At 40.9% G+C, this 16,743-nt stretch overlaps 1 protein-coding gene across 2 annotated transcripts in view; it reads right to left on the bottom strand.

Annotated features, from left to right (window-relative positions):
* The window catches only part of pals1a (protein associated with LIN7 1, MAGUK p55 family member a), a 25,367-nt gene extending 9,365 nt beyond the window's left edge, over nucleotides 1-16,002 (bottom strand). The window contains exons 1-5 of one of the 2 annotated variants that reach the window (XM_068717748.1): nucleotides 15,848-16,002; nucleotides 2,996-3,279; nucleotides 1,836-2,013; nucleotides 1,156-1,256; nucleotides 18-125 (exon numbers count right to left, since the gene is read on the bottom strand). In XM_068717748.1, coding sequence (XP_068573849.1) covers nucleotides 18-125; nucleotides 1,156-1,256; nucleotides 1,836-2,013; nucleotides 2,996-3,175 — 567 coding nt within the window. In that variant the 5' untranslated portion in view covers nucleotides 3,176-3,279; nucleotides 15,848-16,002. Of the gene's footprint in view, nucleotides 1-17; nucleotides 126-1,155; nucleotides 1,257-1,835; nucleotides 2,014-2,995; nucleotides 3,280-7,729; nucleotides 7,898-15,847 lie in introns of those variants that run through there. The other variant, XM_068717749.1, reaches the window with a different exon arrangement.
* Between the last annotated feature and the right edge of the window lie 741 nt (nucleotides 16,003-16,743).

Raw genomic sequence — 16,743 nt, 5'->3', positions numbered from 1 at the left:
AGTAAGCTGTGATGTACCTCCATGGCCAGCTGAAGGGCCTGGTGTGTGTGTGGGTATGGAGGAGAGGGTCGGTGCATGCTGGTGGCCACGGCATTATGGATCTTCAGCGCTGACTGGAAGTCAGACTAAAGGAGAACATAAAAGACACAGTAAGCATCTGCACATCATCATGCCTGTATTTGAATTGTTTAAAAGTGAAACCACAGTGCAATGAAATTATAATACATTTGTTACAGTTAAATTATTCATGAAAGTTTTTTGATTTGCCGTTTTCAAACTGCGGGCATCCACTGACTTTGTAAGAAAAACGTGTCTTGATAACTCGAGCCCTAACAGACTGGGCGGCGGGGGCGTGCGTCGCTGTACGTCTGAGGGTTCTTCTCAAGCGCTGATTTCTTTCATGTATGTATCACAACAACGGTTTCTCAGTCGGTACCGCTGTAATGTAACAAGTTACTTTTGAATGGCAGTAAAGTAAAAACGGCGGTGTATGGCGAGAGGGCCAAAAACGGACAGGAAAAAAAACAGCAACAGCAACAACTGTTCTGCTAGAACTATACTGTTGTAGCAGTGTGCGCCTAACAATCAATCATATACTGGCGCTTAAGCAAAGAGTTGGATTTGTTTGACTAGTCACCAATATTCAGTGCCGCAAACTCCACCCCGACAGGACAATTTGAAGGGGAGACAGGAACTATGGGCCAGGACCCAAAACTGAAACTAGGTCCCTTCACTTTTCCTATTTCCTGAAAAAAGATTCCACAAAGGGCCATTCACAGCTTTCTGATGCTGACAATTGCTACAACGTCCCGGGAGAAACACTGAATTATTTGTTACTGTTGGGCATAAAAATATCCAACTTAAGAAATATTTAATACTGGCACAAAAGAGAGCCCATCCGTAGCTTCAGTTCCAAAAAGATTTGAATTGTCTCTCTGTAGCCTGCAGCCTCTCCCCCTCCCCATCCTGAATCCTTCATTCCAACTGTACAAATCTTGTTAGGCCCCTGTTGTCATGGATGCTTCAGCTCAAACGGCGGTGACCACACCGCTCTGTCTTTGTAAATCCCTTCTATGTCAGAGGCCGGAAAGTCTTAAAAATACCACAATTACTTATTGACTCAGAGCCCTCTCCATCCAACTGCCTTCATATTACCTTGTTTAGTAGTGCAAGAACCAGCTCGACGTCATTCTGACTCTGCTGGTCGGACAGGCAGCCCCGGACCTGCTTCAGTGACAGCAGCAACTCCTCCAACTCTGCAAGAAAAAACACAAACTCACATTAATAACCGTCGACTTTTACACAGCAGTCTACACAAGAGAATAGATGGTAGTCGGCTCGAAATTACAGATTCACTTGAGACAGCCTACTTATCCTGGCTTCAGACCAGTGTGTGTGTGTGAGAGAGGCTGCATCTCATTTCTAAGAGAAGACGTCCCATTTTGTGTTCCTGTTTGTGTGACGGTGTGTCAACATTACCACCCGTAACAAAGATTTAATTAAGTCGCCCTCAAGAGCCTCTCATGTCCTTCTCTACCTCCCAGAGGAATTTTCCTCCCTAACAGTGGACAAGTCTTCTTTACATTCCTTTCCCTCAGAGAAAGAGAGAGAGAGAGAGAGATTTCACCCTCCACTCCTTTTTCTTCATCCCTTCATTTTTTCTAGTTTAAATGATCTTCAAGGTTTTAACACCCTTATCACCTCTACCTCTTTATTATGTCCTTTCCCTCTGAGAGCTTCATTACATCAATGATCTGTAATTCTACTCTACTCTCCTCTGCGTGCGTGCGTGTGTGTGTGCGTGTGCGCACGCGTGTGTGTGTGTGTGTGTTCACCCAGCAGTGCGTGTGTGTGCTGGCTGCCGAGTGGCAGCTGCTGCGATGTGTGCGAGTCTTGCAGGAATGTGGGGTTGTCGATGCCGATGTGGGGATGCTGGGAGAGCTTCCTGAGTCTGAGCGAGGCGTTCAGGTCCAGCTGCCGACCCTCCTCCTCTCTGCGACGACGCAGATCCTCCTGACACACGTACGAACACATCAATGCATCACGGATAGAAATGCGATTGAACAACTGGGGTTTTTAAAGGGGTTCACTTCTCAGTTGATGTCTTGCATCATCCAGCCTCTCTGCTTTGATGCACTCACAGTTTACAACATAATCAAATGCTAATTCTTACATGGAATAATCTACCAATCTAAAACCAATATTAATTGGTTATCAAACTTGCATGTATAACAAAAGTGCACAATAAAAAAATGACCTCATTTGTGTCGTATGTGATGGTTTAATGATTTGTACACGAAAAGTGAAGTATCCATATCTTCTGCAATCCATCTTTGAGCCTGGTATTAAGTAAAAGAACAGTTCATTGCATAATTTTTTATTAAATGAAATTGACTGAGTGAAAGGTTGTTTTGCACATTATACAATCAAGGTGATGGCCAGCTGAAACCTGGGAGGACCTTAAAACAACTAACCAATATTTGTTCAGAATCTATTAGAAACAATTAGTATTATTGGTCTACCGCACACAACGGTAGTCAAGGTGAGGCTAATTTTTTAATTGTACAAACATTTGGGGTAGTTAACTTTTTTACAATTCATCATATCTTATAAGTGTATCATGTGTTTTGTTTCTAAATTCCTAAACTGCAAATCAAGTAAATCAAGCAAAGTATTTAATTCTGAGATTTAGGGCATTGAAAGTGTTAAATAGCATACTGAAGTAAAGTACAAGGCAACTTAGAGTTGTACTTAAGTACATCATCTGAGTAAAAGTACTTCCACCACTGCTGTCAGCTCTAGTGAAGTAAGCCATTGCAAAGACTGCCCTGTACTGACTGACATACTGTAGCACACTGGTCTTTTATTCGTACTCCATCTGTTTGTTCCCATTCCAGGTTTTCACAGCACAGCAATTCAATCATCCATGGCTTTAATGTAAAATGTTTATGTACAATAAGCACAAGTGCGTGTGTGCATGTGTGCGTGTGCATACCTGGTGCTGTCGTATCCTCTCCAGCTGTGCGGACCGTCGGACCGGCAGCGTTCGACTCCCCAGCTCTCCCGGACAGTCGACGGCCATCTCCCGGTGCTGCTGTCCTCCCCTCAGCTCTTCGTCTCCTCCTCCTCCTCCTCCATCCTCAGCGACATGGCCGTTCAGATGGGAGGTCGTCATCCCTCGGATTGGGCGCGTGTGGATTGCAGGGATGTTACGGTATGTGTATCTAGATATCAGGCGGGTCTAGGAGGGCAGCTCAGTAAACAGGGCGGCCATGACACCTTCACCATGTGGAAAAAGCAGAAAAGTGTGTCATTAATCTAGTTGGGGACATTCTGTGTCCCAATATTCCTCAAACATGGATTAGAAGACAGCTGCATAATATGAGGAGGTTTCCTTATATCCATTAGGAAGTGGCCTTTCCACATCAGACCCAGATCTATTGAACCATCAGGTATCCATTGACCTGTGATGTAAACAGACCGGTATGACTGACCAAACACAGAAGGAATGAGTGTTTAAACAAACCACACAACTTACCGGTGGACTGAGCCACTAATTACTTAACTAGTTAACAGCTGTATCAACACAAGCGGGGGAGGTTACAAGATGACAGTTTAGCCTGATTATCTAAACCGCTTTATTTGGAAGTAAAACTTTTTAGTGTTATTGCGGCGTTCCCAGATCTCAGCGCTCCACTTGATGAGTGTAATGTAAAAATAGGAATAATACAAAATGACGCAAAGTTGGTGGAAACAGCTGAAAGAAGGCCTTTCTGTAGCTGACATTTGGACTGTCATAGTAGGAAAAACATGAACAACGATCAAGTGTCCGACAACCATGACAGTGAGCCAGCATACACAATGAAATTCAGCCATTCATTTTTATTTTTTTTCACCTGTGCCTTTTCTATTTCGAGAAACTTTGTCAGTCAACAGTAAAAAAAAAAAAAAAAAAGAAAAAAAAAAAAAGACAGCTAATCTGCTTCATCAGGAATGTGTTGGTGTGGGTTAGATCAGATATGACTGGAAACATAAGTAAACAACCACACAGGAGGCACCACTATGATTGTCTCACAGAAGTATGTATCACTTTTTAAACCTGTGAGGAGATCAAATTGAAAAACAGAACTACAGTACGTTTCTCATGGGAAATAACATTTATTACTTTGGTGGAAAGCTCTGTATTCATATGGCCCCAACACTTATTATGACACCCACACAGGTGATTTCACAAATTTTTTAGCAAATTACACTTATTCAAGATGGCTAAAACCACAAGAAAAGAAAGTTGTGACAGTACAGCTGTGATAAACCAGAATCACCCTTTAAACTGCCTACAAACTGGTGGACTGCCTGCCAGTTCATGACAGCTATACGGTCTTAGAAAGTTACTGATTTTCTGAGCGTCCTCACTGGTTTACATGCTAGTTGATAAACTGACTGGATGAGACTAGTGACTGCTCCATCACAACAGGACATGGTGCTAAATGAGCAACTGGTTCACAGGCTGACAGTAACAGATTCATTGGTACACTGCCTAACGGACTAGTTCAACGCCACCATTTATGACAAAGTCACTTTCTCTCCATCTTGGTTAGTCTACCGCGCTCTCATTAGTAGCTCAGAGACAACAACGTCATCACAACCCCCCCACTCTCCACCCATAACCATGACAACGGCTTTGTCAGCAGCCGGGTGGTCCCCCCGCCACACACACACACACACACACACACACACACACACACACACACACACACAAGGCAGCGGGAGGGAAGAGTAGATGGATGAGAAACTAGAGGGAGAGACAAGAGAGGGTAAGAGGGTGGAGGGTAAAAATAAACAGGTGAGACGGATGGATGCCTTATCTTTCACTGCCACAATAACAACAGCATGTTGATATGCTATCTCTTACCAGCAGGACTGTATGCATGCACACACACACACGACAGAGGTCCCATGATGAAGCAGTGAGGAATGCCAGGCAGCCCTGGGAACAAAATTCCACTGATGGGGGAAGGGGGAGAGTGAGAGAGAGTGTGTGTGTGTGTGTGTGTGTGTGTGTGTGTGTGTGTGTGTGTGTGTGTGTGTGTGTGTGTGTGTGTGTGTCTCATCAAAACACACTACTCATTCTCAGTGTGTTCGCACTGACCACGGGGAAGCCTTGAAATGTACGACCAATCGGCATCATCAGCGTCACCTGACCCGTTATGTTTCGGCTGTCCCAGGTGAGAGTTAACAGTTGTTGGGCATTTGGTGAAATCCACATGAAGTCAGCATTATCGTACAGTGTAGTGTACTAGAGGATATCAGTAGGGTTTAGGCATTTGGTATGTTAAACTATAATTTTCCTGCCTTTTGACATTTTCATTCATTCCATTTTAAGCATGCATCAACCGTGACAAATATCAGTATAAACAACAAGCTTGCACACATACTGCTTTTCCAGCGCCAAAGCTTTTCTCTGCCTCAGGTTCAGCAGACAAATATGTCTATCCCACCAGGAGACATGAAATCACTGAACAATCCTCCGGAAATCCATGTTGGACTCCTGTTACCTTTATATTTAGGCTGGAATATCAGCCTTTTATTACAAATGAGACTTAGTTCAGTCCAGCTCCCATTTCCAACCCAAAATGATTTTTAATTAAAAATAATGAAAACAAAAACATGCAGTACATTATTATATTTTGGATTGTCCAAATCCAAAATGACTAGATATTGAAGTCTGTGCTCTAAAATGCTCTCCACTCTTCTGTCTGAAAATGTAAAGTTTATATAGAGGTCAAAAGAGAAATATTTCTCAACTTCTCCAAAACAGGTTTGACCAAGCAAAACTTCAAATGCAGCCACTTGACTGAGCAGCAGGTGAATGGAAGCCAAGAAAACTTGCAACATCATCCTCTGCATTCCACCACATATAAATGACATAGAACATTCTGTTACGCTGCTTATGCACATTACAATACTACTACCTTAAACACTACCCTTAATCCTACTAAAACCAAAGTTTAAAACACTCACATTACACTGATGTTACACATATTTGTAAATTGTGTCTCTGAGTGACATCACAACCTTAAACATACTAATAATTCAAAATGAAGAGAGCTATTTGATGGTGCCCGTTTCACCTGTACTCGGTCCTGAGAGGCCCAGCCAGTGCCAACATCTTCGGTAAGTTAACCGCTCCACCACCTGTCCACGGTGAGCAGTTGTGAAACAATGGTTTAGAGTGAAAATGCATTGTGAATCATAGAGCGCCAACGTCCATTAAAACAAACCTTATGTACAGGGATGAAGCCCCCACACACCCATGCTTCATTCACTCAAGTGTTTGCTAATCAGACCTCTTCTCATCCTCACATCATGTTACATCGCCCTCACCCATGCATATTCATTTGTTGCACCTTTTACTGCTTTATGACATTATTGCCGTGTCCTAATTCCTCACTACTATACGTGCGTGTGCGTATATAAGTATATAAATATATATATATATATATATATATATATATATATATATATATATATATATATATATATATATATATATATATATATATATATATATATATCTTTACAGTATAATGTTTTTACAGTTATTATACAAGATATCAACATCTTTTTCTGTTTTATATGAACAGTGAATGATACGATAAGTGCACCAAACTGCTGCCATGTCCTAATTTCGTACTACATACAAATTGTACATAGAACATACTAATAGGCTCTTTTCACATCGTAGGAAAAACACAGGTGTAACTAATAACAATGATGGCTGCATTCCATTTAGACGTGTCAGTGTAAAGTTGGCAGCAGTAACTAGCAAAGAAGCATAGCAGTGCACCAACAAAGGAAAAAAAATGTAAACAACGCAGGATTCAAAAATCTAAATATGTTTTGACGAAGGAAATGTTAGACACAGCTTGTGAGTTTGAGGACGTCAGCAGAGGTAAGTCCCTCCTAATTTCTTGCTCTAATCAGCTGGAGTAACTGAAAACACCTGAATGGTATGCAGAGCCTCATTTACTGTACGCAACATTTTCATGAAGCTTAGATTCCCTGGAAGGGGAAAAATCCTTGCCACTGCTGACAGATTGTCTAATCATACGTTTAAATGTACCCATGACACTGTGCAAGCCTAAGTGTGTGCACATACTGTTAAATAGGTAGATATTAGGTTTCCTGGCTTATTCTATCCCAGTTATGATGATGACTTTAGCCGTCACCTCAATAACCGGGTCATGTCATTAACATGACAATGACATGCTTCAGTTATATACAGCCTTTGGTGGTTGTCTGCTGTCCACCTTGCACTCGCTCTTGAATTCTGAGAAAATCCCATCAAAGCAGAACGGCTCTGAAAAAGAGCATCCGATTGGCTGCAAGTAACATTTCTTTACATAAAGTGGTGGCATCAAAATGTAGAAGGTAATTATTGCATATTCCTTGTATGTGTGACCAAGTGTTAAAAGTTGCAATCTGCAGAAAAGAATAATGAAAATGAGTTGATTGCCTTTTGTCAGATAAAACAAATTCCTCGTAGTTTTGTAGTTTGCTAACCCTTTTTGGAAACTGACAGGTTGAGAGTGTCTGTACACGTAAAGAAGCCATTTATCAAGCCTACAAATGAACTGTCTTCCTCCTACACAGAGACATTCAATTAGCTCATTAAAATACTTTATGTCTCATGAAGTGGAAAGCTAGCACAAACGGATCCATGACCTACTTTGAGTGGTGATCCATACATTGTGACTTGAAAGCTGCTGGCTGAATGTGCTGTAGATGTTGGGGTTCGGTTTCTGCTACCCAGTATGGCTGATGAAGACCTGCGACCGGTTCCTACTGGATCTCTGCCCTCCAGTCCAGCTACTATCTGAACGTCGCTGGACTGCACACCCCTAAAGAAACACATCGAGGGTTGATAGGCTACAACCCAACATGACGACAACCCCCCCCCACCCCCCACACGCGTGCGCGTGCGCGTGCGCACACACACACACACACACACACACACACACACACACACACAACCATCTGCTTCCACAGCTTACCCCCTGGTGTGCATGTATGAATGTGTGTATGCATGTGTGTCAGCAGTTAAACAAAAAGCTCTTCAATGGAAGGGTTGGGGACACTGCAAGATATCTACTGGCTGCCATTTGGCTGCCATTTGGACTAGAGATGTGGCCTAAGATACACATTTTCTAAGAAAAAAACAATGACACTCCCTGTTCACACAGACTCAAACACAGGTGTGACAGTGTAGCATTCAAGGTCAGTGCAAAATAGGTAATGTGAGGTGAGAAAGGAAATAGAAGTAGTCAGAACTAAATAGAGAAAAAGCTGACTGCGGCGGCCAACAGCTTCTCTACAATATTTAACGAGCTGCTAGAGATGAATAAGAAAAACGTGTGGAAACGCATTACTCCTAGTGCTGGGCGGTATGACCAAAAATGTGTATCACTATGTATTTTGTAAGATTATACCAGTTTCACAGTATATCACGGTATTTTTTTTCACATTAACGCATTAATTAATTAATGGCAAAAATTATTTTAGCGCCGTTTAATTATTATTATTAAGACAATTTTAACACAAGAACCGGCCTGCGAGCGGTGATCAGCTGTTTGTGTGGCGTGTCCTCCATCACTTCATAGTTTCCTTCACCTACACTCCCCTGGGCCCTAAGTCCCTCCAAGTACAGCTTCTTATCACCCTCTATGTACCAACGTACATTTATAAAATACCGCACATATTACACGGTACTCAGCATTGCATATGTGTCTAACCAAAATACCCAAAAAAGCAAAAGTCTCTTTGTTCCTCCTGCATCGCTCTTTTCTGTTCTTAATGTAGCGCCGGAGCCTCTCCCAGCTGTTAGCAGACTTGTACTACCGGGGTAGCTAGCGAGCTGTACCCAGCATTCCGTTCGGCGGTGTCATTTTATAAATGTACAATTATTAGTGTTACAATTTTTTTTGTGTCACAAACTGTTGTGTGTCGTGGTGTTTTTCCCTCTTAAAGAGCGTTAGTTGTGGGTTAGTAATTGTTGTGTTATAAAGTTAGAACCATGATTAAGGGTCCCTCTCAATACAGTTAAGACAATTAGCTCCGACCGTAGCGCCCGTCGTGGTGAACAATATATTTTGCTGCCTGTTGAAGAGCGACAGCAGTTGTTTCGGCTATGACGGTATATGAAAAATTTAACGGGAAATTAACCGGTATACCGCCCAGCACTAATTACTCTGAAATGAACTACTTCACCATGTGCCCCAATAACATCCCCGTCGGAGCTGAGAATCTAAACTGTGAACTCAACCCTGTGTGTCAGCAGGAGGTTTAAAAGGGGAATACAAGCATCATCAACGTCAGAGTTAAAATACCATCACAACTTCTCGAATTGCATTCCAAAACACTTCTGCAATAGTTACCTTAGATAACTTTTTTCATTTCATGGTGTCCATCCAACTTTCAACACAAAATGAAGACGTGGACCTGATGATAACGTTTGTCGGAGAGTCGGATTGTTGATTGTTCAGGCAAATAATCAGACGCCAATGCCCCCCCTCAAACGCTTCTGCCAGGAATCTAGCCCGATTCTAAAGTTTATCAAGGGCAACCACTTCTGGGTTGAAATCAGGCTTAATCCGTACAATATCTGATCAATTTAAGAGTATGTTTAGTACAAGATGCAGTGTCCCTGCAACTCTAAAACCAACCAACATTATCTGACACAAAGAGTGAGTTAAGCAGTCAGCCTGTGTGAACTGTGAATGTCACTGGGAGCAGAAGCAGAGCTGCCTCTTATCTTCTTGTGTTTAACAGTACACACACACACACACACACACACACACACACACACACACACACACACACACACACACACACACACACACACACACACACACACAGGACTGTACCACTCTGTACCACGCAAAGAGAGAAAAAAGAGCCAAAATGAGGGAGGGGGGGGGGGGGGGGGGGGGGGGGGGAACAGACACAAGCTGGGTTTCTATTTAAGTACTTAAAGGAATTTATGATGCACTGAATTTGAAAAGATGAATATTGAGGGCAGATTTCAATAAACGTTTGTCAATGTTCTGAAAAACTTTTGACATACTTCAAGTGGGAACGTTTTCAGCTCTGAAGAATGGTGCAGTAAATATTAAAGGAAACATACTATTTAAGGGTAAATGCCTGCTCTAATTTGGCTGTATGGACATTAGTCTGTATGTTGTTGTTGTTGTTTTTAGAATAGGCGATATACTGAAAGTCAGGCTAAGTAGTTCCTTAAGACGACTTGACCGCGTAACCCATTGTTTTGGCTGGATGAGGCAGGTTTCACTGACTGACAGCCTGAAACTGCTAACCAATGCCCAAACAGTACACTAGAATTCAGCACACTGACAAGCCAGGAAAGAACCGCCATCATATCCAAGGTGGACGACACTGACCAGGTGACAGTATCAACCCCAGCGTGCTTACGTCTAACCCTGATTTGGTGACAAATTTTCATTTGGCAGCGGTCTAACTTTGGGGCCCAATCAGGTCAGAGAAGCGGAGTGAGAATGAGAGTGAGAGAGGGATGGAGAGAGCATTCCAGAGAACAGAGGACTTGTGTATTTTGCTGGCCTGTGGCCCAGGCCTGTCCTCACCTCTGTGCGCCTCAAGCTCACAGTGTGTTGAAGTAAAAGTCACGGCCATGGCGATGCAACCTCGTACCTGCATCAGAGCCTATCTAAAAGGTCAGTTCAGAGCTTTAGAGCACCGTTCACATACTGTCCTACACAGTATACTATACACCAGGGGTCACTAATAGGCGGACCGCGGTCCGGATCCGGACCCAGACGCCGTTGTATCCGGACCCAGGACCTAAAACGATAGATAATTGAGAATTATTACATTTTGACGGAGCGCTTGTATTTTAACCGGCGCAGCTTTTTCAGCCTTTACGCCACTTGTTCAGCAGCATAAATCACATCACGTGATGTAGCTCAGCCAATCAAATATGGGTATTCTGACAGGTTTCCTGACTCGAGTGAGATGTACACACACAGGGGAGACGAGGAATGAGAACGAGGAGTAGGAGAATTATTACGTGAGTCAGAGAAGTTATTTCACATGACGTTCTCCAAAGAGAAAAAAGTGGTCAGAGAGACCAGAGTCTTTAACCAATAATGAACAGACTCTTATTGGTGAATTCTTCCCACGGACAGTTTAAAACCAGTGTGTCTCATATGTTCAGAGACCGTGACGATTATTAAAAGCAGTAATGTGAAGCGCCACTACGAGACAAAGCACAACCCTTTTAAGCCAACGTACCCACTCACATCTGAAATGAGCCCAATATGATCAGAATCCTAACACATGAATTCATGACCAACTATGATGTTAACAGAGAGGATAGAGCTGAAACAAGTGGTTTAATAACCACAGATAAAGTCCATGCACACAGATTTATCTTGTTAGAAGATGAGAAAAATATAATAATGTGGCTTTTTTGATTGACATCACTTCACACCTGAATGAACTGAATTTAAAGCTGCAGGGCAATTCAGTGAAATTTATTTTTCTAAAATGAAGTACTCTATTTTAAGATCCACATTTTAAAAAAGTTATGTCAGTTATTCTTTAACCCAGCCCTTATTTTACTTGAAATGAGAAGAACATTTATTTATGTATTTCTATGTATTATTTATAATCTATCCAGTTAAATTTGAAAACTGAGAATAATAATTGTTAAAATATAATTGATGTGTACTTTCTTTATTTGATTTGACAGTTGTTGGCTACACAGAGACATTGTTACTACTAGGCTTCTTGAATAATATAAATAGCACTAAATAGAACACTAAATAGCGCAAGTAATGTTCCGGACCATTGCCTGAGGATATTTTCTCAATCTGGACCTTTTGGAATGTTCATTGAATACCCCTGCTATACACTGTAGACATGAACCATATGCACCTGTAGCTAAGCGGCTGACAATACGATGTTATCACGATATCTAAGTCACAATGTTATCACAATACCCAAGTCACGGTACGATGTTATCACTATACCTAAGTCACGATACGATTATATCACGATACCTAAGTCACGATACAATGATATCACGATACTTAAGTCACGATACGATGATATCACGATACCCAAGTCACGATACGATGATATCACAATGCCTAAGTCACGATACAATGTTACCACGATACCTAAGTCACGATACGATGTTATCACTATACCTAGGTCGCGATACAATGTTATCACGATACCTAAGTCACGATACAATGTTATCACGATACCTAAATCACAATACAATGTTATCACAATACTTAAGTCACAATACGATGTTATCACAATACCTAAGTCACGGTATGATGTTGTCAAGATACGATGTTATCACTATACCTAAGTCACGATACGATTATATCACGATACCTAAGTCACGATACAATGATATCACGATACTTCAGTCACGATACGATGATATCACGATACCTAAGTCACGATACAATGATATCACAATGCCTAAGTCACGATACAATGTTATCACGATACCTAAGTCACGATAAGATGTTACCACAACACCTAAGTCACAATACAATGTTATCACGATACCTAAGTCACGACACAATGTTATCACTATACCTAGGTCACGATACAATGTTATCACGATACCTAAATCACAATACAATGTTATCACAATACTTAAGTCACAATACGATGTTATCACAATACCTAAGTCACGGTATGATGTTGTCAAGATACGATGTTATCACTATACCTAAGTCACGATACGATTATATCACGATACCTAAGTCACGATACAATGATATCACGATACTTCAGTCACGATACGATGATATCACGATACCTAAGTCACGATACAATGATATCACAATGCCTAAGTCACGATACAATGTTATCACGATACCTAAGTCACGATAAGATGTTACCACAACACCTAAGGCACAATACAATGTTATCACGATACCTAAGTCACGACACAATGTTATCACTATACCTAGGTCACGATACAATGTTATCACGATACCTAAGTCACGATACAATGTTATCACGATACCTAAATCACGATACAATGTTATCACAATACTTAAGTCACAATACGATGTTATCACAATACCCAAGTCACAATACGATGTTATCACGATACCCAAGTCACGATACGATGTTATCACTATACCTAAGTCACGATACGATTATATCACGATACCTAAGTCACGATACGATGATATCACGATACCTAAGTCACGATATGATGATATCACAATGCCTAAGTCACAATGCGATGTTATCACGATACCTAGGTCACGATACAATGTTATCACGATACCTAAGTCACGACACAATGTTACCACAATACCTAAGTCTCAATACGATGTTATCACGATACCTAAGTCACAATACGATGTTATCACTATACCTAGGTCACGATACAATGTTATCACGATACCTAAATCACGATACAATGTTATCACAATACTTAAGTCACGATACGATGTTATCACAATACCTAAGTCACGGTATGATGTTGTCACGATACAATGTTATCACGATACCTAAGTCACGATACGATGTTATCACTATACCTAGGTCACGATACAATGTTATCACGATACCTAAGTCACGATACAATGTTATCGCAATACTTAAGTCACAATACCATGTTATCACAATACCTAAGTCACGATACGATTATATCACGATACCTAAGTCACGATACAATGTTATCACGATACCTAAGTCACAATACAATGTTATCACGATACTTAAGTCACGATACGATGTTATCACAATACCTAAGTCACAATACGATGTTATCACGATATCTAAGTCACGATGTTATCACAATACCTAAGTCACGGTACGATGTTATCACGATACCTAAGTCACAATACGATGTTATCACGATACCTAAGTCACAATACGATGTTATCACGATACCTATTATTGCAATTTTGTGATAGCTTTTGCAATATAAAACATTGCAATGTATTACCTATTTTCATTTGCAAAATATGTAGTTTGTCAACATCTGTAATAACAAATTGGAACTCCCTCTATACTTTTTTTTTTTTTTTTTAAAGTGAGTCATTAACTGAGGCTCAAGTCCAAACTTGTCAGTAACGTATCAACCGCTAATAAGCCCGCCACTGTGTAACATAACAAAAACCTCACCCTTTTAGGTTACACTCTACACAGACAGTCCTCATGCTATGGCACACTCATACTGGAACCAAAACACATTATGTAATAGACAATATCAATTTAAAATACACAGTCTAAATCCAACTAGCCAATAAGTGTTTGTTCCCTAAATCCAGCGGATTATAAAGAACACTAAATAAATCTGTTAATACCTGTGGTTAAATGTGTAATTGATCTGCTCAATGTCTGTTGTCTTTCACTGTCTTGTCTTGCACACTCCAGCTGTGCAAGACAACACGCTGTTCCTTCTCTTCATCTGATGGGAATCTGTCAGTTGTCACTATAACAGTGTTTGTTTAAGTTTAAGAGAGCGTAAGCTTCCCCCAAAATACACCTCACCACCCAGATACGTGAGCCATGGCAATGTTGTCAAACCAACATTGCAAATGAGCATAGATCATCAAAACCGTGCTGACAGCCTCAGGCACCCAGCATGACACAGCAAGGGGAGAATAATTCATGACACAGCAAGGGGAGAATAATTCATGACATGATGTGAAGACAGCGCCCTGTGACGACATGTTTGACTTTCTCCTCCACAGTCTTTATATCTCCGGCTGTGTTAATTCAAACTTGTGTGCTCCTTGTTTCATTTCCAGCCAAAATGTTTGTGTCAGAGAAACACGACATAGGCTTTTAACCCAGAATCATGGAGATACTTAAAAAAACAGGCTCCAACTATGTGTTACTATAACATATTTATACACGGATAGTTTGAAATCAGATGAAAACACAGGAAACATAAAGAAATAGAATTTAGATAGGTCACTCAACATGTTTGCCATTAATGCCGCTTTTAGTAGCATTTGTGCAATCTAATGTTGGCACTGCCCAATACATACTGTTCTCTAAGAGGATCAAAGGTTACTCATCTGAAAAATATGTCTGTTAACGTTACATCCTAGTTCTCAAAGTGTAGGTACAGAGCAGGTAAACCCACACAATGTACTGTTGAAGTCTCGGTTCATAGACAGGTTTTTTAGCGTCTGGTAGAGTTGACAATAACTTCGTATAGCAGGCAGTAACTAACAAGTTCTCATTACCAAAACTAGCATCCCACGTAATGGCGATGTAACGTTAGTAGGAATCCAAAAAGTCTCCGTTAAGTAAAAGTGTGACTTACAGGACTATAGCCAGCGCCACGGGTGTTGTTACACTATCCCGAGATGACCAAACGCAAACTAAACACAGTCCTCTGTTGTAAATGTGTTAACAGTTACGACATGTCAGCTTGCAGCGTTAATTTGATCTAACATTGTAAGTTACAGCTGTTTTCTGTATTTGACAGCTAGCTAAGCGAGTAGCGTCAGCTACGAGAAATGACTGTTTTGGAGACTATCAAAGTAACTCAGAAGTAGCTGAGCTATTGGCTAATTATCTTAATTAATTTTCCAGGAGAAATAACGTTAATTCCGTTTGTATAAAGCGTTGGCCTCATATTAGCGTCTAGCCGCCCTCACAAAAACGTACTTTATCTAGCAAGTGTGGTTAACTTTAACGTGAATCAACGTTATCAGGCTAATGTTAGCAGCTAACTCGCTAGCTTGCTGCTTCCTGCAGCACCTGTTGATAACAAAGCAGCTTCAGACATGACCGAAAACACTGGAATACTCACTGTTTATCTGAGCCCTCCGCGTACTCCTTTAGCAGTTAAATCCAAGTGACACTTTGTATTTCAGAGTTACTTTTGTCCAACCAGTCGTGGTTCGGGTTCTCTTTTCTATTCAGTTTCACTCTAACAGACGGACACAACAGCAGACTTCACCCTCCTCCTCCTCCTCACAGACTGTCATCTCACACTCCAGACAGGGGGAGGAGACGACCTACCACCAGCTAGATAAAACAATGATGCCGATTGGATACAGCCATGAAATAGATCTTGTTTAAACCAATCAAACACGTTGCTGCATCGGTGAAACGCAGCTCGAGACCACTACAGTGGAATTATTACTATTGATAAATTAGTATCAAACAAGCCAAAATTAACCAAAAACACGAGCAAATGTCAGATTACATTTCTTTGGACATTTTTAGAAGACAACCGTTTTTGATGTATTGCATTAAAATGACATGGCATCTATTTGAATATTTGAATTCATATTGTATTCACCTACTGTTCCGTTCTTACGCACGGATGTGTGCAATAACACTTCCATATTACTGCCAAGACCCCAATGCTTCCAATTGGCAAATCAGCTGACTTAGGTCTGTACCTGTGTAGGCTACACTTGATATTGGAATGAGGAAAAAATGGTTTTCCACTACATTACTATTGATTATATATACGCGTGTGATATAAATAAATAAATACATATATAAATGTAACAATAACACAAGGAGGCTCGTGAGGAAGACAAAACCATTTTTTTCAGGAGAACAGATGCAAACCTATTCAGATAAAACAATTGGCCTCTTTGTGAATTTGAGAGGTGATTTAAATCAAATTAAAATCCCAGGGACAACGTAATTTTCAGTCATTTACAACATCACAGGTCATACCACATGTGTCTT

The sequence above is a fragment of the Cebidichthys violaceus genome, unplaced genomic scaffold (assembly GCF_023349555.1).
Source record: "Cebidichthys violaceus isolate CVI_PGR_0920_01 unplaced genomic scaffold, fCebVio1.0.p SCAF_22, whole genome shotgun sequence".
Classification (NCBI taxonomy): Eukaryota; Metazoa; Chordata; class Actinopteri; order Perciformes; family Stichaeidae; genus Cebidichthys; species Cebidichthys violaceus.
This window is presented reverse-complemented; position numbering and strand designations above follow the sequence as displayed.